The following is a 21,183-nucleotide window of genomic DNA, read 5'->3' on the forward strand; positions in this document are numbered from 1 at the left end:
ACCCAGGGCGGGCACTGGCTCGTGCAGAAACAGAACAGGTGGTGTCGGGGTAGGGCTGGGGTCTCGAAGAGCCGGCTGAGGCTCATTTTAGGGACACCTTTCCCAACAAAATAAGGACACGGGGCCTCAGAGACACAGGACCATGGTGTCAAAACATAAGCCATCTCTGGGCAGAATCTGGGCCCATGGTTCAGAGTCCCACTTGGGCTTGTCTTCTTTCCAAAGGAGCCACACTGACCTTGTCCCCGTAGCGAATCTTCAGCCTCTCCCTGATGAGCAGTCCTTTGACCAGCAGCTTCCAGTTCCCGAGGGCCCGCTTCTCCCTTTTCTGCAGGCAGAATAAAACGGAGGGCACAAAACGTTAAGTACTGCCATTTTCAGGAAAAATGTCAAGATGGAACCTGTGAACATATGAAGATCTGAAATAAGATTTTGAGCTTAAGTGAGTTTCTCAGTTGTGCAAGTCTGTTTCAAAATCGATGTGACTGGGGCACCTGGGTGGCTCAGTTAAGCATCCAACTTCAGCTCAGGTCATGATCTCATGGTGCGTGAGTTCAACCCCCACATCGGGCTCTGTGCTGCCAGTGCAGAGCCAGCTTCGGATCCTCTGTCTCCCCCTCTGACCCTCCCCGACACGCACGTGCACTCTTAAAAATAAACATTTAAAAAAAAAAATCAGTGTGATTTATAAAATGAGGCACATAAAAGGCAGCAAAACAGAAGCCTCTTGTTAGTTAGAGACCCTAACATCCTCAAGGAGGAGGCCATGCAGACCCGGACCACGGGCGATTCCTTTCAACAGAGGCAAGTGTGGCCAGCAGGTGCAGGGTCCCCAGAGCTGGGATCCAGGCAGACTGTGGACAAGGATGGTGGATTGTGAGGTGCAGACAGGACCCTGTTCACCGGAACTGGCTCCCTAGGGTGCCTTCCACAAAGTGCAAGAGCTGGAAAGAGCTTTCAAGCGCACATAGTCTCCTTTCATTCACAGTGCAAGTGAGGCCCCTGCCCCACCTGGGGGCTTGCGTCCCCCTGCGATTCTGCTTTCGCACCTCAGGCCCCCCACCCAGGCCCACCCTGGCCAGGCTGCTCACCTCCTTCTCCTTCTTTTCGATGAGTGCCTGCTCATTTTCCCAGGCAGCCAGGAGCACATCTTTGTATTCCTCACAGACAATGTAGCCGTCAGTTCTGTGGGGATGCAACGCGGATCGTCTTACGAGCCTGCCGCCTGCTCTGGCCTCTCCTCCTCCCCCCTCGTGGAGGCCAGCAGGTGGCTCCTAGGCACTCAGAGCCCTGAAGGATTCCCTGCATCAGCCGCCCACAATCCCAGCCGCAGCACCGTCCGTGCAAAGGAAGGCCTGTGGACCCTAACACCGCATCTTCTTCCCCAGGCCTGCCTGAGACACCTGGGAAGAGGGCTCCCACCCCCACCCCATGGGAGGACAGAGGCCACCAAGCAGGAAGCATGCTGTCACCACCCCCAGGAAACTGTTTTCATCCAGCATCATCGGCATGCTGGTTTCAGTAGTTTTGCTGCCTCTGGTTGGAAGCCAGAGTAGAAGTGTGAAAGTAAAAGGTAAAGTGCTAAGACTGACTTTGCAAATCCAGAGTAAAACCTGGAAAATGGCCTCCACCCTCACACGGACTTCCTGCCCCTTCTCCAGGACGCCCCGCCCCTCCTGGCCTCCATGGAAGGCCCCGCACGCACATGGGATGGGAGTAGCCTTTATGGAAGTCGAAGCCAGTGATGGCCTGGACACAGTCAATGTCCAGCTTGCGGGCTATGCGGTGCAGGTTGGGCAGGTTCAGCTGGACACAGCCGACAGGCATCATGCTGGGCAGGAAGAGGTACACGTTCCCAAATTCATTCCGGGGGACCTGCAGAGGGGGGAGGGACACCAGGTCGAGCCAGCTGCAGAATGGAGTGGCCTGGGTCCTGACCCCAGTGAGCACCGCCCTTACCTTGCCGTCCACAGCCACAGGGGGCTGGTACTCCTCCGTCTGCCACCTGCCAAACAGACCCAGGTCATTTTGGTCCTGCAGCTGGGGCTCGGCGAGGCGGGCTTTCCGGGCCCGGTTGGAATAGCCCTTCACCATCTACGCCAGAGGGAACAGCCAGTTTACGACACAGACACCCACTTCCTAAGCACTGACTGTATACGGGCCACTGTGCTGAGTGCTTTACAGCCGCAGCCTCATTTAACCGCCCCAACAAACCTGAGACGGGTGTGTTTTTTTACCCCCTTTACAGGTCCTAGTACCACCAGGACCCCTCAGGCCGCTACCACTAGCCAACGCCTGCAGAGCGCTCCCCGTCCCAGGCACTCGGCCCAGTGCTTCTGTGTTAGCTTATTCAGCTCTGCCAACAAAGCCAGCAGGTAGGCTCTGTCACTGCGTTTTACAGAGGAGCAGCCCAGGAGGTATAGAGCGTCCACCTGCAGCTGCAGCTCCCGAGGGCCAGACCCGGCCTTTCCCGGCCATGCCATGCTCTGCGCTTTCACCACTCATGGGGTAACTGGACTCAGAAATGAAGTCACTAAGGCCCCACGGCCAGGTGAGTGACAGTACCAGGATTCACACCCGGAAATTGCCTATGTCACGCACCGTGCAAGGCGCGGAGTTTGGGACCCCCAGCACACTCCCCAAGGAGGTCTAGTGGCCAAATTTTTCACTCGGGAGGACTGGCTACAAGGCTGCATAACTTCTACAAGGAGGAGTGGTATGGGCGCAGCGTAAGGGGCTAAGGACTGGCGCCTGGGCACATGAGCTGCTCCAGGGAAGGGTTTTCTGTAAAGGGTCACCTGCAGCCTCTGTTTTCCAACCCTTCAAAAACATGAAACTTCTTGCATGCTCTGAATGATCCATACCTGGCAAATTCCTCATTCAAGTAAGCCATATTTGAATGCTTTTCCCTTCCTCCAATCTTTCTCAAGCCAGAAAAGTCAGACTTGGGTCCCTCTCCTGGGCGCGCACTCAGCAGCCCTTAGAGTGCTGCTCTAACCTCAGAGGCCCACGCCTCTGCCCTCCGCGCGCCCCCCAGTGGTTACCTTGTAGGGCACTTCTCCCAGCCTCACCACTCTCGCTTGTTTCAGCCACGTGTCCCGGGAGTGCAGGGTATGCACGCAATCCCTGCAGGAACCAACAGGGGGAGACACAGGACAAACTCAGTTCACACGCACCGAAGAAACGCTGTGTGCACAGAGGCAAGGCCTCACACAGCCTCTCAGAAGGATGCTCTCAGCCCTCAGTTCTCTCCTAAGGCCCTGCTCCTGAGGGAACTGGGGGACCTGCGTTAGGCAAACAGCTAACCTGGACTTCCTATCTTCTGGGGGAATGCATCCACTTACAAGTCCTGGCCTGATGGAGTTATCTGTCTGTGTTAGGCTTCATGCCAAGGCCTCCCCCCTTCTCCCACAGTGAGAGTCCCTTTGCAGCTTGTAGAGGACAAGATACCTGAACAAGTGCATGGTTGCTGAAGGCCTGGTCTGCTGCTAAACACAGAGATGGGGGCAGGGACGAGTGTCCAAAGAAGGGGCAGTGAACCCCAAGGAAGACTACACGGAAACTATACTAAGCTAATGAATTACCACGGAAGCAAGATCCATGCACATGAGAGAGTCATTAATTCCCAGCAGCCTGATTAGAGAGAGCCTCTGGTTTCACTCTCCTTCCAGAGCTAAGAGCTATAGCCGAGACTTGCAAGGCGACTTTCCAACAAGTTTCAACTGCCGTCCTCACTGCGCCTTCTTTGACAGGGCACGGCTGTCTCTTCCTCAGCTGGCAGCCCTGAGCTCTGTCCAGAGCGCGGCTCCAGTGAGCAAGGGCACTGAGTGCCCTTCCAGTGCAGAAATCAGGCCCTTCACCGAACGCCCTGAGGATGAACTTCAGCACAGGACGGGGCACAAGGGGCGCACTGCCTCCTCTGTGCCACTGCCTAACGGAGTGACCCGACAAGCCACTTTCCCTTCCTGATCCTCAGCGTCCTCCTCTGTCGATCAGGGGTAATGAGCTCTGTCCTCTCTGCTTTGCCAGGTTGCTGGAGGACCAGACACGTTCCAGGCCCACAGCGCGGGGGCAGCGCTCCTCTGTTCACAGAATCCCTGTCTGAGCTGGGAGCGCTACCCACACTCCTGCTGAAGGCAGCCCATCTCCGATTGCCCAAAGGAGTAATTATGTCGTGGTCACGGTCTTAGGCGGGGCAGGCGGGCACTATCTGGACATTCCCAAGGAGCACAGCGGGGAAGTGGACACAGCCCTGTCAGAATAAATCTCGGCTCCTATTTCACACCCATGAGGGCAGCTGTGACTACAAAAAACCAGAACACAAGTGTCGGCAAGAGTGTGGAAATATTGGGATCTTGTCCTCTGCTGGGGAGACTGTAAAACAATGCAGGCTTTGTGGAAAACAGCGTGTCGGTTCTTCACTAAGTGAAACACCCAAGTCCCACCCCAAAGAGCCGGAAGCAGCGTCTCAAAGAGACAGCTGCACAACCCCTGTCCACAGCAGCACGGTTCACAAAAGCCAGGAAGGAAAGCAACAAGTGTCCACCCCCCGGACGTCAGGCACACAAGGACAAATACTGCATGGTCCCACTCATGCGAGGTCCTGAAAGGAGGCAAATGCACAGAGACAGAGAGTAGGCGGGTGGGTGCCAGCGGCTGTGGGAAGGGGGGCGGGGAGTTAGTGTTCAACGGGGACAGAGTCTCAGTTTGGGAAGATGAAAAAGTTTTGGAGATGCAGGGGGGGGGGGGGGATGGTTGTACATTTAAATGTACATTATACGTACATACATGTACATTACATACATTATGTGTGCATTATATGTCAATGTACTTAACAGCAGCGGACTGCATGCTCTCAAAGGGTTAAATGGCACACTTTGCTTGGTGTCTTTTACTACCAGAAAAACCGTCCACCTCTAATGCTTTCTTCCTATGGCGGACATGGTGGTTCCTGCGGATCATGCTGGTACTTTCTTCCTACCAGACCTCCTCTCCCGCAACCGCGTCAGGAAGCCTGTGCCTCACCGCCTCGGTTAGGGCGGCCGGGCCCCGGGGGGCCTCTCGTCGTAGCTGAGGCCCTGAGCAGGCTGGAAGACGAAGTCCCACCACAGACCCTGAACAGGGGCTGTGGCCGTCTCCCTGCAGGGCTGACTCCTGCGCACAGGACTCACTCCACCCACCCGTGTGATTTCCCGGTTTCCTGGTTTTCTCTTTCCTCTACTCTACCTTTGGTCTTGCATTACCATGTTTTAAAAAAATCACTTGTTAGTTATTATTTCTCTCATCTGCTATTTCTTAAAAGTGCTGCTTCTACATTTCTCTGTTCCACACATTAAATTGACATTAAAGTGATTTGTTTTCATTTTGTGTATATTTTACATTCATTTTCTCTTATTCCCTTCCCCCATTCTCTGGCAATTTTTTTTTTTTTTTTTGGGTGTGGAGAAAATATACATAAAATGTATCATCTTCACCGTGACTAAGTTGCAGTTCAGTGGCATCAACTGCATTCACACTGTCGAGTAACCGTCCCCACCATCCATCTCCAGAACGTTTTCATCTTCCCGGAGAGAAGCTTTGTCCCCATTAAAATATCCACTCACTTTGTCATGATCAAATCTTTTCTTCCTTCTATTTTATGGGTATGTTTTTTTATTCTTATACAGACCTTGTTGTACTTTTTATTTTTTCCCATAACCTTTCTTCACCTGCTGGTCTTTTAATCCTTGTTCTCATCTTTAAGCTACAATCCCTCTACCCACGTCCCACGTGGGACGGCATGCACACACACCAGAAAGCTCAACCCTTCTGACTAAAGGGCTGACATTAGCAGCCCCCTGCCCCAGAAGGCCGCTAGTCCGGGGCCATCGGGAAGACAAAGCCACCGGGCCGCCTCACGCACCTGGAGTAGACAGCCTCTCCTCGACAATACCCCAGAATGGCGGCTGTCTCGGGGTAGATGGCCTCGTATTTCAGGAGATGCCTCTTCAGGGCGTACAGAGGGTGGTTCTTATACGTGCCAATGACCGTTGGCAAAGGCTGGCCCAGGTGCTTTGCCTGAAACTGCAAAGGCCAGAGAGACAACACTGAGCATGTCTGGAAGAGGAGGGGAGGTCTGAGGTGGGCGATCCTTAGACCCCCTTGTTCGGAAACAGTGGAGCAGAGGTTTAACAAGCACCAGTAACAGTAACGTCCCCAGATAGATTTTAGATAAATCAAAAGCTGCAGAAGCATGTAATTCTGTGGCTCGTGGCAGCTCAGAAGGGTCACCTAACCTATTCACTCTCAGCGCTCAGACCCCTGGCAGCCCTCACAGAGCAACGCCTACTCTGTTCCTCGGGGAAGACACACGGGCTTTCTTCAGGTGGCCTCACGCGGAAGTGACACCACTAGCCTGCAGTGCGCGTGTACTTGACCCTGCTCTCCCGGGACACTCAAAGGGGCCATTCACGCTGTGTGACTCGGCTTAGTCTGCTATAACTAGTACTTGTTCTCCAAGCCCTTCTTCAAGGCTCTGGATTTCTCAGTGGGCGATTCCCCTGCTGTAGTTCACATCCTATTCCCCAAAGGCCCTGCACCTTCCCTGGCATCTTTCTGGACGGCCCCTGTAGACTGACAAGGACTGGCAAGGCGGAGTGGTCGGGAGTAGGAGCGCGGTCAGCCTCCACCGCAAACACTTTAGTCAGGACGCCACCTGCACAATTCCCACCTCCCCATCACTTCTGAGTAAAATGAGCCCGAACGCCGCCGGACTGAACTCTCAGCAGAGTGAACTGCACGGCTACGGGGAGTGGCACATAAACCCACGCTTCACCAGTCCTGACAAGGTGGGACTAATTCGTTGGCAAATCTGGGCAAAGGCTGAGCTCTACCCAACATAACTCATGCGTAAGGGGCTCGGGTCAATGGGGAGTCCTAGGACACACACAGTGTACTATGTCTTAGCAGTCTGCTTCCCAGAGTGCCTTCTGGAGTCCCTCCCTTCCCAGGAGAGGAGTGTTCTAGATCCGAGGAGGGACATTTGTGTGTGTGTGCTCCTTTGAGTGTGCATGGGGGTGCACAGGCGGGGACACAGAGGACCATCACATTCATGAGTTTTTCTTCACGGAGTGCAATTTATAGGACTTGCATAAATTATTTTCAAGCTCCAAATTTACAACTAGGCAATAACTAAACACGCACAGTATATGCCTTCAAACCCAGATAGACACGGGTTCAAATACGAAGGCAGTTTATCTCTCAGGTCCTACATTTTTAAATGGTAAAATTAAGGCAATAATCATCCCAGCTCTATAGTACTGTTGTGATAATTATAGGAGCTCACACTCAAAGATAACCCCACATGGGGCTGGGCACATATAAGGTACACCAAGATGGGCCTCGAACCTGTGGCAGCTGAGGCCTTCCCTCTGAGTCCCCCTCCTCCTCCCTCCCTGCCAGTCTTCCCTCAGTCCTCCTCCTCCTCCCTCTCTGCCCGCCTTCCCTCTGAGTCCCCTCCTCCTCCCTCCCCGCCAGCCTTACCTCTGAGTCCTCCTTCTTCTCCCTCTCCACCAACGGGCTCTGATACGGTCTCAAGGTTTCAGCCCACCACTTGGCATCAACTCGGCACTTGCGGGTTGTGGTCATCCAGGCTGGGTCGTACCTCTGGGTGACATCCCGGACCCAGCCGTCACCGTCGATGCCCACCACGTAGGTCATGGGCTTGGTGGCGTACTTGTAACAGGCCACGGCCTGGCCCACCACACCGTGCACACAGTCCACACACACCCACTTTTCCTCCTGCTCACAGAACACCTCCAGCCACTGGTCTCTGCCGGCCGCTGCCCCTCTCTGTGCCCCCTCACCATCACTGGAGATTTTCTTGCCTCGCTTGCTCTTACTGCTCGAAGAGCTCGTGGACGCTGCCGGAAAGCCAGAGCGCCTAGGGTGCCTTCCACGGTGGCTCCTGGAGTCACTCTTAGACCCTGCCTTTGTCCTCTGGGGGCCCGGGGCCCTCCTCTGCCTGGGAAGGCCAGGCTCAGAATCCTCCTCGGATGAATGACGGGCTTCCCCACTGGACGGCTCGAAGTCAGAGCCACTGCTGCCCCTCTCACTCCCACTCTCCTCTTTGTACGACACCCTGGAGGCCACCTGCCGCTCCCGGCCCTGCCGACGCCTCCGGGGGCCCTCCTCCTGCCCCCCCGCCTTGCGCTCCTCTTCCTCACTGGAGGAGGGCCCACGCCGTTTCTTCCCAACCACGGCTGCCTTGCTCCTCTTCCCTCTGGCGCTCGGACTGCCAGTGCCCGCAGGAGTGCTCTCTTGTCCGGTCCCCTTGCCGCTCTTGGGTTTAGCTTGGTTTTCCGGAACTGGGCTGGAAGTTTCCAAGGAGCCTCCGGGACCCTCTGTAGATCTCTCCTTGGAAGCTTTCTTTCCCTTAAACAGAAGAGGAATTTTTGTTTTTTCCTTTTTTTTTTTTTTGCTAACGATAGGAGATCCTATAATCTACCAGGCCCAAGTCACTGGCTACAGAACCCATGTACACAGGATGTCTCCAGCTCAGACAGTGACAGGCTGGCTCGACTTTAGGACTGTAAGACAGCATTCACTGAAATCCAAGGCACCTTAGACAGGCCACAGTGTGACTCTTTCCACTCTGGAGTGTGGCCCGGGGAAAAGAACACTGGAAACAGACGAACCTGGGCTCCAATCCCAGCTCTGCTTCTCCTTTCTTCTATGGTGCCAGTAAAGTATGCAGACGTTTATTCACTTGCTTTCAAATATTTTTTACATATAGGCTTATTATACGTAAACACCTATAAACGTCTCCGTATGTACCCATAAACATATCATTAGGTACGTATGAACCTCTGAATCTCAGTGTCCTTGGCAATAATACCCACCTTGCACACAATGTACCTTTTTTTTTTTTTTTTTGGCACATAACGTATCTTGCAAACAAAATACTGACAGACTTAATAAAGTTGTTGCATTAAGAATACAGAATTTCATGGGGCGCCTGGGTGGCGCAGTCGGTTAAGCATCCGACTTCAGCCAGGTCACGATCTCGCGGTCCGTGAGTTCGAGCCCCGCGTCGGGCTCTGGGCTGATGGCTCAGAGCCTGGAGCCTGTTTCCAATTCTGTGTCTCCCTCTCTCTCTGCCCCTCCCCCGTTCATGCTCTGTCTCTCTCTGTCCCAAAAATAAATAAACGTTGAAAAAAAAAATTAAAAAAAAAAAAAGAAAACAGAATTTCAGGGCCGCCTGGGCGGCTCAGTCGGTTGAGCGGCCGACTTTGGCTCAGGTCATGATCTCATGGTTTGCGAGTTCGAACCCTGCAGCTGTGCTGTCAGCACAGAGCCCACTACGGATCCTCTGTCCCCCTCCTTCTCTGCCCCTCTCCCACTCATTCTCCCTCTCTCAAAATAAATAAATAGATAAGTAAACTTAAAAACAAAAAAATCCACCTCTGACACTACGTTTCAGACCGTGCTAACAGTGCAGTGAGTACAGCGCCGAGCCTCCTCCTTAGATGATGGCGGAATGCAGAGTCCTTCACCCGCTATCACTCCACACTGACGAGGAGGCGGGAGGGGGAGGAGGATGGGGCCTTTCTACTGCACCTCACGGCAGAAACTAACCCAACCAAGGAGCCAAGATCTCTCTCAGGCCCCTCTCTACACCCCAAGCTCCATCAAGCTCAGGCTGCCGGAGGCCCACTGGTGTCCAGTGTCCCCAACACAGGGGACATGCAAGGCAGGCTCCAAGAGGCCATGCCCTGTGAATAACAACCCTTGAAAAAAGTCCAATGACCAATTTTTTTGTGAAGTGCGAGAATTTCTCCCTCCTTATTGACACAACTACCCTCTGGGAGAACCCCACCTTTGCTGTAGGTAACTTCAGAGGAACCGGCTGCAGAGACAATACCAGTCGGGTGGGGAGCTGCAGGGCCCGGAGAATCAGTAAAAATATCTACAATGAAAAGCAATGACACATTTATTCTAAGAAAAAAAAAATGAGGATTTAACTAATTCCATGTCGTTTCTTGTGGGTAGATTTTTATAACAGGGAAAAGTCAGAAACAACCAAGCAAGAGAGTCTGGAAACCTCCACACTATTAAAAATAATCCTGGAGAGGGGCACCTGGGTGGCTCGGTGGGTTAGGTGTCCGACTTCGGCTCAGGTCATGATCTCATGGTTTGTGAGTTCAAGCCCTGTGTCGGGCTCTGTGCTGACAACTAGGAGCCTGGAGCTTGCTTTGGATTCTGTGTCTCCCTCTCTCTCTGCCCCTTCTCCCACTTGTGCTCTGTCTCTCTCTCTCTCTCTGAAAAATAATGTAAAATAATAATAATAATAATAATAATAATAATAATAATAATGCTGGAGAGATTTATCTTCGTAGAAAAATGGTTTGTTTTTTATGTGTGATGTTAATTTTTGTAAAAAAAAGAAAGTATAGAAATATAAACATATAAGTGTGTTTAGAAAAGGACCCATTTTGGGGATATGGGTGTCTGTTACAGGTGATTTTTTTTTCCAGTTTATCTATCTTCTGATTGTTCTGTATTCAACATATGTCGTGCATGTGATTATAAGAAAATAATTAAATGACATCACTCTAAGAAGAAAAAACAGAAAACATCATTATCACCAGATCCCCAAAGTCTACTCCATTTTCCATTTTTCCCACAAGGAGTCTTTCAACTGGAGGCTGCGACTCTAAAAATCTGTTACCCTGTAAGGATGGGAGCCTGGTTGGGGGAATAAACCTCCAAAAAGCGACAGTGACAAAGTATCTGAGCAAGATCTTCCCACGCGGACCTCAGGGACCTGCTTCTCCTGAATTACTGTAACGCCCAGCTGAGAAAGCCAGAAATAAGAGGGTGAGTTTTCCGTGAAAAGCCATGTTGTGACAAAAAAAAAAAAAAATTACTTTTGCACGTTTCTTCTGAGGTTAAAAGCAGAGGGGGGGAGAAAACATCAAAGAAACCCAAATTGAGGGACCCTCTACAAAATTCCTAAGCAGTACTCTTCAAAAGTATCAAGATAGCAAGGACAAGAGAAGACTGAGAAACTGTCAGAATAGAGGTGGATAAATGGAATTAGAATTAACCCATACATCCTCGGGCAATTGATTTTTGATGAGGGTGCCAAGACCATGCAATCCCCACTGAAAATCTTGTCTCTTCGGCCAACAGTGAAGATAACACAACAGATAGCTGGGAGAGTGGTCTCCTCAACCAAGGGTGCTGGGACGACTGTGTCTCCACATGCAAAAGAATGAAGGTGAACGCTCACCTCACATCATATATAAACAGTAACTCAAAATGGATGAAAGACCTATATGTAAGAGGTCTACAAGTATAAAACTCCTAGCAGAAAATAGAGGAAGAAACCTACGTGAGCTTGGATTTGGCAATGGATTTTTAGATATGACACCAAAAGTATAAGGAACAAAGGAAAAACAGGAAAACTGAACTTTCACAAAATGAAAACTTTTGCACATCAACAGACTTTATCAAGAAAGGGAAAAGACAACCTACAGAATAGGAGAGAATATCTGCATATGTGACAGGTGCAGAACTCTCATGATTGAACAAAAAAAAGACGGAGAACCCAATTAAAAAACAGGCATCGGATTTACTTGGGTATTTCTCTGAAGAAGGTATACAAATGGCCAATAACCACATGGAGACGCTAACCATCATGAGTCACCAGGGAAACGTAAGTCAAAACCACAACGAGATACCACTTCACACCCCTTCGGATGACTACAATAAAAAAAATTTTTTTTTAAAGGAAAACAACAAGCGTTGGCGAAGATGTGGAGAAAGTGGAGTCCTTGCACCCTGCTGGTGGGAATGTGCAACGGTGCAGCCGCTGTGGAAAAGTCTGACGATTCCTCAAAAAGTTAAACGCGGAATGACCCAGCAACTCCACTCCTCAGAAGAAGTGAAAACAAGAGCTCGAGTAAGTACACATACGCACACGTTTACGGCAGCGCTCCTTACAACAGCCAAGAGATGGAAACAGCCGAAATGCCCACCAACTGACGAATAAACAACATGTGGTCTATCCAGTCACAGAAGGTCACAGGTTGTATTGCTTCCACATGAAACATCCAGAACACGTAAATCCGTGGAGACGGAAGGCAGACCGGTGGCTGCCAGGTGCTTGAGGGAGTGGGAAAATACTTTGCAAATACACACAGGAACAAAGACAGGGAGGACAGAACTCAAATATTAATGCTTGTCCCTGGGAGGTGGCATTTTGGCATGATTCCTGGCCGTGTCAGATATCTGAGACTTTTTCAAGCCAGATCAGAAGACGGGTAAAAAGATGCCTGTCATTTGGGCTCTTAAGATCCAAGAAGTCTGGTCTCTTGCCCTGAACAAAGAGAAAAGCTGGAGCTCAGATACAAGCATACGTGATTAACAGGAATCTTTCAGGGGTAAAACTGCATTTCTACCTCTGTTTTTCAGACACAACAACATCTTGGTGGACAGAACTCTCCTCGCCGCACAGCAGCCGGCCAGTGTCGCTGCTCAAACTGGAAGGGAGGAAAACAGTTCCTGAAGGATTTCGGCAGCCAATGTTTGAAAAACCATTTCCCTGGGACGTCTGGACGTAATTTCTGGATATTTAATGGAAACAAGTCGAGGGCGCCTGACCAAAACTGAAGTGCTCTGTACTCTAGGACGGCAAGCAATAGTCACTGGTCTCGATCTGGACTCCAGGGCTTCCCAACGGAATGACCCTGAGAAAGTTTTTTGGCCTCTCTGAGCTTCAGAACCTATTTTTTTTTTATCTTACAAGGACTGAGTAAGAACATGGAAAACACTGGAACGGTATCTGGCACATGACTGCCATGGTCATTTGCTAACAGTCCTAAAGAACAGTGCTGCCAGGAAGACCACTTACGTGGACCAACTCTTCATCATCCCGCGCAGAGTAAATAGCAAATCTCCTTTCCAATGTGGTCTGTAGGCCATCTTGCTCGTTGGTTGAAAGGTCTGCATTAACTGTAAATGTTCCAATGAACCTGGAGAGAAGACAGGCGTTCCCTGTGTCACAGGTCATGGCAAAGAGGAATGCTCGCTATTCTTTTATAGCCAAGAAAATCAGAAGGGACGGTGTCAGAAGGGAACATGAGCCTCGGCTGCCTATGCCCTGCTTTTCCCAGTCTGAGCGGCTTGACCCCTGCTCACCACTGAGGACCCCGTCACACTTCACATCCCTGGTTGCCTTCCCAGACCCCCAGCTGTTCCGTGCACCCACAGGCCCCAGCACATCCCCTCCTGAGCACTCCTACCAGCAAGCTACCCTGATGAACTGAGTGCACCGGTCTTCCCGGCCAGCCTGGGAGCTCTTCGAGGGCAGAGATCATGCCTGACGCTTCTCTGTCTTCAGTACTGTGCCCAAGGCCTGGCATATAGGATCCTTTCGGGGAAGGTGTGTGGAACTGACCTGCCCCCAGACTCTGAGAGACATAAGTCCTACACTGGGGCTCTGCAGGACGGGCTGGAAGGCCGTACCATTTCACCAGGTTCGACAGGTAGCAGGCATCCACGTTCTGAGGTGGCACTTTGGTAAAGCGAGCTGGGATGATGGACAGGCCGATGGCAAGCAGATCTGGCTGGTTGCAGATGTTACTGCGATAGAAACCATTTGCCAGCAGGCACAACAGGTGAACCTGGGAAAAAGGGGAAGATGGTAGGCTGAAAACCGGAGGGGTTTCTGCTGCCAGACTGAGTGACATTTTGTGGGCAGGAGTTCTTTGTTATTTCTACAAACGAGAAAGAAAAATTCCATGTCAGCCATTTCCCAAGACTTTGTCACCCTGTCCCCTCCCAACTTATTCCCTCACAGAAATAATCAAATCTCAAAATTGCAAAATAAAAACTTTTTTTTTTTTTCTTTTAGAGGCATTGTCTTTTAGATATATGCTGTAGGATTTACGGATGACGTTCTACAACGTCTGGGGTTTGCTCCAAAAAGATTGGGAGGAAAAGTGAGTTGGGGGAGAGAAGGTCGAGGCGGCACAAGCGCCAGCAACTGTCCAAGCTGGGGGTCGGCATGGGTTCACCACGCTGCTAGCCTCCCAGCCCTGGAAGAACCCAGCCCCTCCCACTGCAGACCCCACGTGTGCCCTTCACCTGAGTTCCAACTGCTCCCCAACCTAATGAGATGATCACAGGACTGCTCCCCACCGCCCCACAGCTTTACATCATTTTCTCTGCAAAACCATCTTCAAACCCACTTATGACCACCCCGTTTGAGTCAGTGGCTCACCCTTCTCCCCTCACTGAAGCTTACAATCTGGGAGCCGTATTAACTCTTCCCCTGCTTTCACCTCTACCAAAAGGTACAAGCAGCACAGCTATCTCATATACTCCTCAAGGCTTTGGGGCGGGGGGGGGGGGGGTCTCATCTCTTCACTGTCCTTGCTCTGCATTCACCTCACCTCCATATTTCTGCGGCTGCTGCAGACACATGGGTCTCCTCCACCTCTGCCGTCTCTACCTCCTCTGGCTGCTGCTGCCGACCCGAGGGACATCAAAGTGCCCTTCCCTAGCTCTCCACGGGCCTCCGATGCACGCAACCCCCAAGATGCAGACACACTGGTCGTCCCGCCATGTGCTCTCAGCTCGGCCTGGGCAGTCCCCCCAGCCTCTGTCCTCTGCCCTTTCTCTTCAATAAAGCCTTCCTCCACCACTCAACGCCGATCCCTTTCCTTATTCCCAGGCTTCACTGAGACCAAAGTTCTGGCACCACACCACCTTGCCTTGACAGAGAGGACACTGTCCTTTCACCCCTGCCCTTACCTTGTGTGTGTCCTCACGGACTTCTTTACTGAAACGGTTCATCATCCTCCGAAGATATGTCTCAAACTCCATTTTTATCCTTTCACTGCCATGCATATGGAAAAATCCGAGGATGAAGTGGGAGACGGGCGACGCCTGACCCCAGCCCCCAGTCACTTCCTTTCCCTTGTGATGTCTCATGAATGGCGCCCCTTGTTTTCCTGCACGAGGTTGTGCAGGCAAATCTGCAAGCTGGCTACCTTCTGCAGATTTTCTGGTCCTTCTCGCCTAAATGCCTCGACTTTCTCTACCCGACACGCCACACGGACGTGCTTTGAAGTGCACATTCTCCAAGCAGTCCTCTCTGTCTGACCTCCCGATTACAGATTCCCCCCCTTAGCATGGGTACTTTTGTGCTACACTGGTGCACACTCATTTGTTGGTGCTGCTCTGCTGTAAGAGGTCTCTCATGCTGGTGTCCCCTGCATCCATAAGCCAACTTAATACTTCTTGAATGACTTCTATTATCTCCTTTCTTTGTGCCTGATGATGTGCCCGTCACACAGCGGGAGTCATTGGCCATTAACTACCAGGTGTGGTGTTACACATTCCCAAGCCACCAGGGGCTACAGCGGTCCCAGGGACCTAGGGATGGAATGGGGGCTCCCTACCACAGTGGGGCACTGCCTCAAATCGTGCAGTGTGATGTGGTGCGACAAGATGAGGGTCAAGTTGGATGGAGAGGGATTTAGATCTTGGCTCATCCACTTCCTGTCTGAGTGACTCCTAAAACGTTACTGAATTTCTCGGAGCGTCCAGGTCCTCACTCACAAACTACCTTAAAGTTTAAGTTAACAGACAACCCGCAGAGCCCTTGGACACAACAGATGTTCAATACCTAAGAGTTTCCTCTCTCTCCACGCCCTGCCCCAGCCAGAGAACAAACCAAGATTCTTTTTCAAGTCCTAAAGGTGACCCCAGGGCTCTCCCACCTAAGGCTCCTGACCACTTTGGTACTCAGCCCTGGTCTCCTACGTGTTTCTCAAAAGCTCTCGTCACATAGCAGCTCTTGCTGATTATATGCGACGGGAATCTAGAAGCAAATGCCTAATCTTACCTTCTTTCTCTGGCTTTTGCCTGCTGGGGTGTTTCAATTTCTATCTCCACTGGCTTCACAGGCAGGACAGATTTAGAGAAGGCTGCATTTTCTCCTGCATCACTCGGCACAGGCTCACTAAGTTCTATCAACAAAAATATTCAAAAATCAGTGATAATAATTATTATAACAGCGATCACACGAACAAAATTGAGTTCTGCTGAGATGGAGGGAGTAAGGAACAGAACAGGACAGATGCGAGGCAGGAGTCCCCTACTCCTATCATGTTTTTGAGTACCTCAAAAATGCCACACACTGTGCTGTTTTACTTTATTGCTCATTGAACTTGATTGAACAGCAACCCAGAGACACAGGAAACTAGGGCACAGAAACACTGAGTTGAATTAAATACAGATCTCTGGTATCAAGGAGCTGATGCTCAAGTATGTGTTTTAGTAGAGACTTAGCCTTTATCCAAGGGAAAAAAAAGCGCCAAACAAGAACAATTTTCTATTCTCCATTTTACTACAGTAACACATACCACAATTTGCTCTGTATAGAGGAATGACTGAGGGGTCTTCACAGCCCCAATCGCAAACTTGTAATGACGAGGAATGCATCTTTTTTTCTCTCTTTATCCCCTGCATCACTTGTAAACGCTAGCTGACATAAACTGAATTCACTGAACTGGATCTAACTGTGAATGTCATCAGCAAAGGCCCTTTTAAAGCAGCTGTGGGTCCAGACGCACTGACACCCCGTTGGTAATGAACACACCTAATGTCAAAACCTGGTTTGTATACACGGGTCCCTACTGAAAAGAGCCAGGACTTCCTGCAGAAACAAAAGCTGATTATAGGTATGGAGCAAGAAAAGTATAGGGTGGGCCTGGCACATCTTCTCGTGCCAGAAAACAAAAATGTTCTCAAAAATGAGTAAGGCCAGAGCAACAGGACACAGCAGGGTAACTGGCTTAAAGGGGCTCCCACGAGCCAAATCGGGGACAGTCTGAAGATCAAAAAGTATAACGACAATAACTGATAACATGTTTCAGTTTTTAAAATATCTGAGTCCGCAGCGATACTCAAAATAAATTCTTAAAAGAGAAAGTTCTTCTTTACAGATCAAAGTCACCTGATCAATGAATATGAAATGACAGATTCAGAATATTCCATTTTGCAATGCTCAGTGTAAATGCTCTGACTTGGTAAAGATCAAAACATACTAAAACCATTAAGTAGGGGCACCTGGGGGGCTCAATGGGTTAAGTGTCTGACTTCAGCACAGGTCACAATCTCACTGTTTGTGAGTTTGAGCCCCGCATCAGGCTCTCTGTTGACAATGCAGAGTCTGCTTCAGATCCTCTGTCTCCCTCTCTCTCCACCCCTTCCTCACACACAGGTGTGTGCTCTCTCTCAAAAAGAAACATTAAAAAGAAATTCTTTAGTACCACCAAGATGGCTAATTAAAGAGGAAAAAATGTACCTTTATATTGTTGCAACCTGGCAGGACCACCTTACACGATCGAACTTTGCGTCACTAGTAGGACAACCTGATATTAGGTGCCTCTTAACGGATGCAGTATTAAGAGCTGAACCTAAATTCAGGTAAACCTTACATGTGTAAGAAACCAAGAGACACTGAAACCCGTTACCACCACCCTGAGATGTGTGACTGTCTGTCAGACAAAACTAGACTATGAGACATCCCACAAAAGAAGAGGCCACGACTCTTCAAAAACAGCAGTGTTCCACAAGTGAAAAAACAGGGCTGGGTAACACATACTGTTCTAGACTAAAGGAGAATAAAGTGGTATAACCAAATACAAGGCTCACAGCTTAGATCCTGGATTAGCAACAAAGAAAAACATACCTAGGAAGGATATTTTTGTAACAAATGGGGACTTTTCATTTTCTTAGGTATGAAAATATTTTATCATGTAGGAGAATGTCTTATTCTTGAAATGCATGAAGTATTTACAAGTAAAGTGCCAGGGTGTCTGCAACTTATTTTCTTTTTAAATGTTTATTTTTCCGAGACAGAGAGAGCAGTGCATGCATACAAGCAGGAGAGGGGCAGAGAGAGGGGGAGAGAATCCCAAGCAGGCTCCCCACTGTCAGCTCAGAGCCAGATTTGGGGCTTAACCCGGTGAACTGTGAGATCATATCCTGAAACTGAGCCACCCCGGCGCCCTTGCAACTTACTTTCAAATGGTTCTACAATGTATATATGCAGAGAGAAAGACACATTCAATATGGCAAATGTTACAGTTAGGAATCTAGGTGGGGTCTATGTACTACATTAAAAAATTTTTGTTGGTTTTCAAAAATCATTTTCCAAATCAAGAGCTGAGATAGAGTCAAGCTACACAGAAGGAATCAGGGATGATAATATTAGCTGCCACTTACTGTGAATATATGAGGCTTTAGGCCCATTACATTTGCAAACCTTTCCTCCGCCAACACAGTTCTGGATCCCAGCCTGTGCACAGCTCACAGGGAGCATTCAATGCTTACTGAATGTCATCGGTGAAAAAACTCAGCTCTGACAGGTGGATTTGCTCACTCCACTATAAGTGACAAAGCTGGGCTCTGAACCCAGGACTCAAAGCCTGCGTGCTTTCTACGAGATGACGTTGCCTCTCTCTTTCACAATCTACTCCTGACAGCCACCAGAGGAAGACCATACCTTTTCGGTAACCTGGTCATGAATTTTTCCTTGCATCAAAAGCAAGTCCCTACTGCAACCTTATTAGATCTTAGTTTCGAAAGGGAACAACGGGTAGCTAAGTGACATGCCTCTAAGCCGATTCAACCAGAAAAACACAATCACACAGCTCTGATGTTTTTACCTTCTACCTCTTCCCAATCATCGTCACTTTCTTCCTCCTCGTCTCCTTCACAGCTGCCTTTGTCCACAGCAGCCTCTCTCTTTGGATGGTGTGCCTTCTTGGGGGCACTTGCAAAGTCCCTGTGTAAAGATCACAGGAGGGAAGGTGAAGAAGATTCCCATACCCTAGAAGGACTCCTTCTATTTGCTGAGAACCTGTCGCAATTACGTAAAGATGACGTGTGAGCTCTGAGCTTCATACCCTCCATCGGCGTGGGTCCCAAGTGCTCCTCAAGATGTGCTCTGATCATCAGTCTGACGCTGGATGTGCTGTCAGAAAGAACACAATGACCCTACAACCTAGAGCTGTGTGAGGGAAAACGCAGCTGAGCCTGCAGGGAGTACAGGGAACGTCAGAAGGAACTACAGTAATAATGGGAGTTCCAGATGTAAAAGCTGTGGTGTCTGGGTGTCTACACGTGCAGGTGGGCACCACAACGGAGAAGAGGGGATTCCCATTTGCTGGTCCTACCAGGAGCCAACTCAGATGTTTGTTTCCCCCCACTTTAAGAATTATGATGTAAGGAGACAGAAGCTGGTGGAATTCTAACTTCAGGGTATGCAGGGATGTGACTGTATGCAGCTCTGTCATACACAACAACAAAAGTTTGGCAGCTAGCTGGTTCAGTAGATAAGGACACGGGGAAGTGGCCACAGCTGACTAACTGGCCCAAGATGAAATGGTTGTTAATATGTAACCTACTCTTTGCAACTTCATATACATTCTAAAATGTGTTTAGAGCTCTGAGTTACTTTTCAGCTTTTGTAATGTTTGACAGTGGTGACATCATCATCTCGGATTTCAGCACAGACATTTAAAATAACCGATCCTCAGTCTTCAGCTCTAAAACTCCACATTTTGCCTTTTTAGCCTGCTTCTCCCTCTCAATGCCACAGAAACAAAAACATTTCTCCTGAGTGAATGTAATGGAAATGTCCGTGTGCTATGGGTTTGACTGCAGTGGACTCTCAACAGAAAGGGAAAGGAGGTCCCAGAGCTTCAACTGACTGTATCCTGGTCTATCTGTATGTGGATTTCTCTGGAGAAAGAATCCAACTAGTGCGGACGGGCAGCCAGGAAACAGTAAGCTCAGAGACAGATTGAGGGAAAGCCTAAGGGAAAGGGAGATGAACTGAGTGCAAAATTGACCTGCTTCCTCATGCTCTTGTCTACTGTTGCCCTCACCTGGGCGACTGTTCTCTGCCAGGACTGGAGGTTGCTGGAAAAGCCAACACTAAGATTGAAGATTTGTTTTTGAAGGGACTACTGCCTCTGGTTTTCCTCTTCCTCTCTTCCCCACAACTTTCCTGGGAGGTGGAAGATCACTGGGCTTGTAATCCCTGTCCACCACATATTACTAAGAATGTGCATTCACTGCAAAAATCTTGCTCAGTTTCTGCCAAACAAAAGGTCCTTTCCTAGATGCCACAGGGCACACGAAAACGAACCAGGAGTGGTTCCAGGCCTCAGAGAGCTTCCAGGGGAGCAGGTGCAGTACGTGACATGGGCACAAATAAGCACAACACGAGGCAGACAAGCTACACTCGTAAGAGACGCTGCAAGAAACCAGAGGAAAGGAGGGAAGAATCAATGAAACTGTCAAGAAAATGGATTCTGATCCACATCTTCTAGGTGGAAGAAGACATTCCAGGCACAGGGAAGAATGAGCACAACTCAGGTGGCAAAGCAGGAGGGACAAGAAGTCCAGCTGGGTGGGAGGAGAGTGTGCTCGAGGACAGTACAAGAGAGAGCTGGAATGGCAGGCCAGTATTTTTGGGATGGAGTACCTTTATGCAGGAGAAAGAGCACTGGACCGCGAGTCAGAAGACCCGGGTCTCACCTGGTTTTTGCCACCATCTAGCTGCGTAACCATAAATAAATCACTTTCTGCACACTGTCACTGTTATCTGAAAAGTTTGAGAGGTAAACTATATACCCTTGAAAAACTGAAAATACGCACAGAACTTTTAACTCCCCGAAATACTACTAACTACTACTAGGCTTCTGTTGACTGGGAGTCTTACCGATAGAGAACACACACAGTGTTTAACACATATTTTGCATGTTATATGTCTTGTCTGCTGTATTCTTACCATAAGGTCAGCTGGAGAAAAGAAAATGTTATTTGAAATATCACAAGGAAGAAAAACTACATTTACATAGCTTACTGTATTTATCATAAAACACACACACACACAAAACCCACGTATAAGTGGACCCCTGCAGTTCAAGCCTGGCTGTTCAACGGCCAACTGTAACCGCTAAGAAGAATCTTACTAGTGGTCTGAGCTCTAGCTGGAAGAGTTTAAAGATCCCGTCTTTTGCACGGATCCTAGTGACGAGCAAAAAAGGGGAGGTTTTATTACTCACACCTCCCTGATGGCAGCAATCAAGACCTGGCAGGAAGCTTCTCAGCCAT

The 21,183-nt window shown here is 49.6% G+C and overlaps 1 protein-coding gene across 2 annotated transcripts in view; it reads right to left on the minus strand.

Moving 5' to 3' along the window:
• XPC (XPC complex subunit, DNA damage recognition and repair factor) overlaps positions 1-21,183 on the minus strand; it is a 28,954-nt gene that overhangs the window by 1,854 nt on the left and 5,917 nt on the right. Inside the window, exons 3-15 of one of the 2 annotated variants that reach the window (XM_040491872.1) lie at positions 18,726-18,844; positions 15,896-16,019; positions 14,800-14,884; positions 13,510-13,667; positions 12,896-13,016; positions 9,857-9,946; positions 7,522-8,412; positions 5,903-6,063; positions 3,045-3,126; positions 1,960-2,094; positions 1,706-1,875; positions 1,092-1,185; positions 239-328 (exon numbers count right to left, since the gene is read on the minus strand). In XM_040491872.1, the coding sequence (XP_040347806.1) occupies positions 239-328; positions 1,092-1,185; positions 1,706-1,875; positions 1,960-2,094; positions 3,045-3,126; positions 5,903-6,063; positions 7,522-8,412; positions 9,857-9,946; positions 12,896-13,016; positions 13,510-13,667; positions 14,800-14,884; positions 15,896-16,019; positions 18,726-18,844 (2,320 nt within the window). Of the gene's footprint in view, positions 1-238; positions 329-602; positions 855-1,091; positions 1,186-1,705; positions 1,876-1,959; positions 2,095-3,044; positions 3,127-5,902; positions 6,064-7,521; positions 8,413-9,856; positions 9,947-12,895; positions 13,017-13,509; positions 13,668-14,799; positions 14,885-15,895; positions 16,020-18,725; positions 18,845-21,183 lie in introns of those variants that run through there. The other variant, XM_040491873.1, reaches the window with a different exon arrangement.

This window comes from Herpailurus yagouaroundi, unplaced genomic scaffold, assembly GCF_014898765.1.
Source record: "Herpailurus yagouaroundi ecotype Mexico unplaced genomic scaffold, PumYag 183, whole genome shotgun sequence".
Lineage (NCBI taxonomy): Eukaryota > Metazoa > Chordata > Mammalia > Carnivora > Felidae > Herpailurus > Herpailurus yagouaroundi.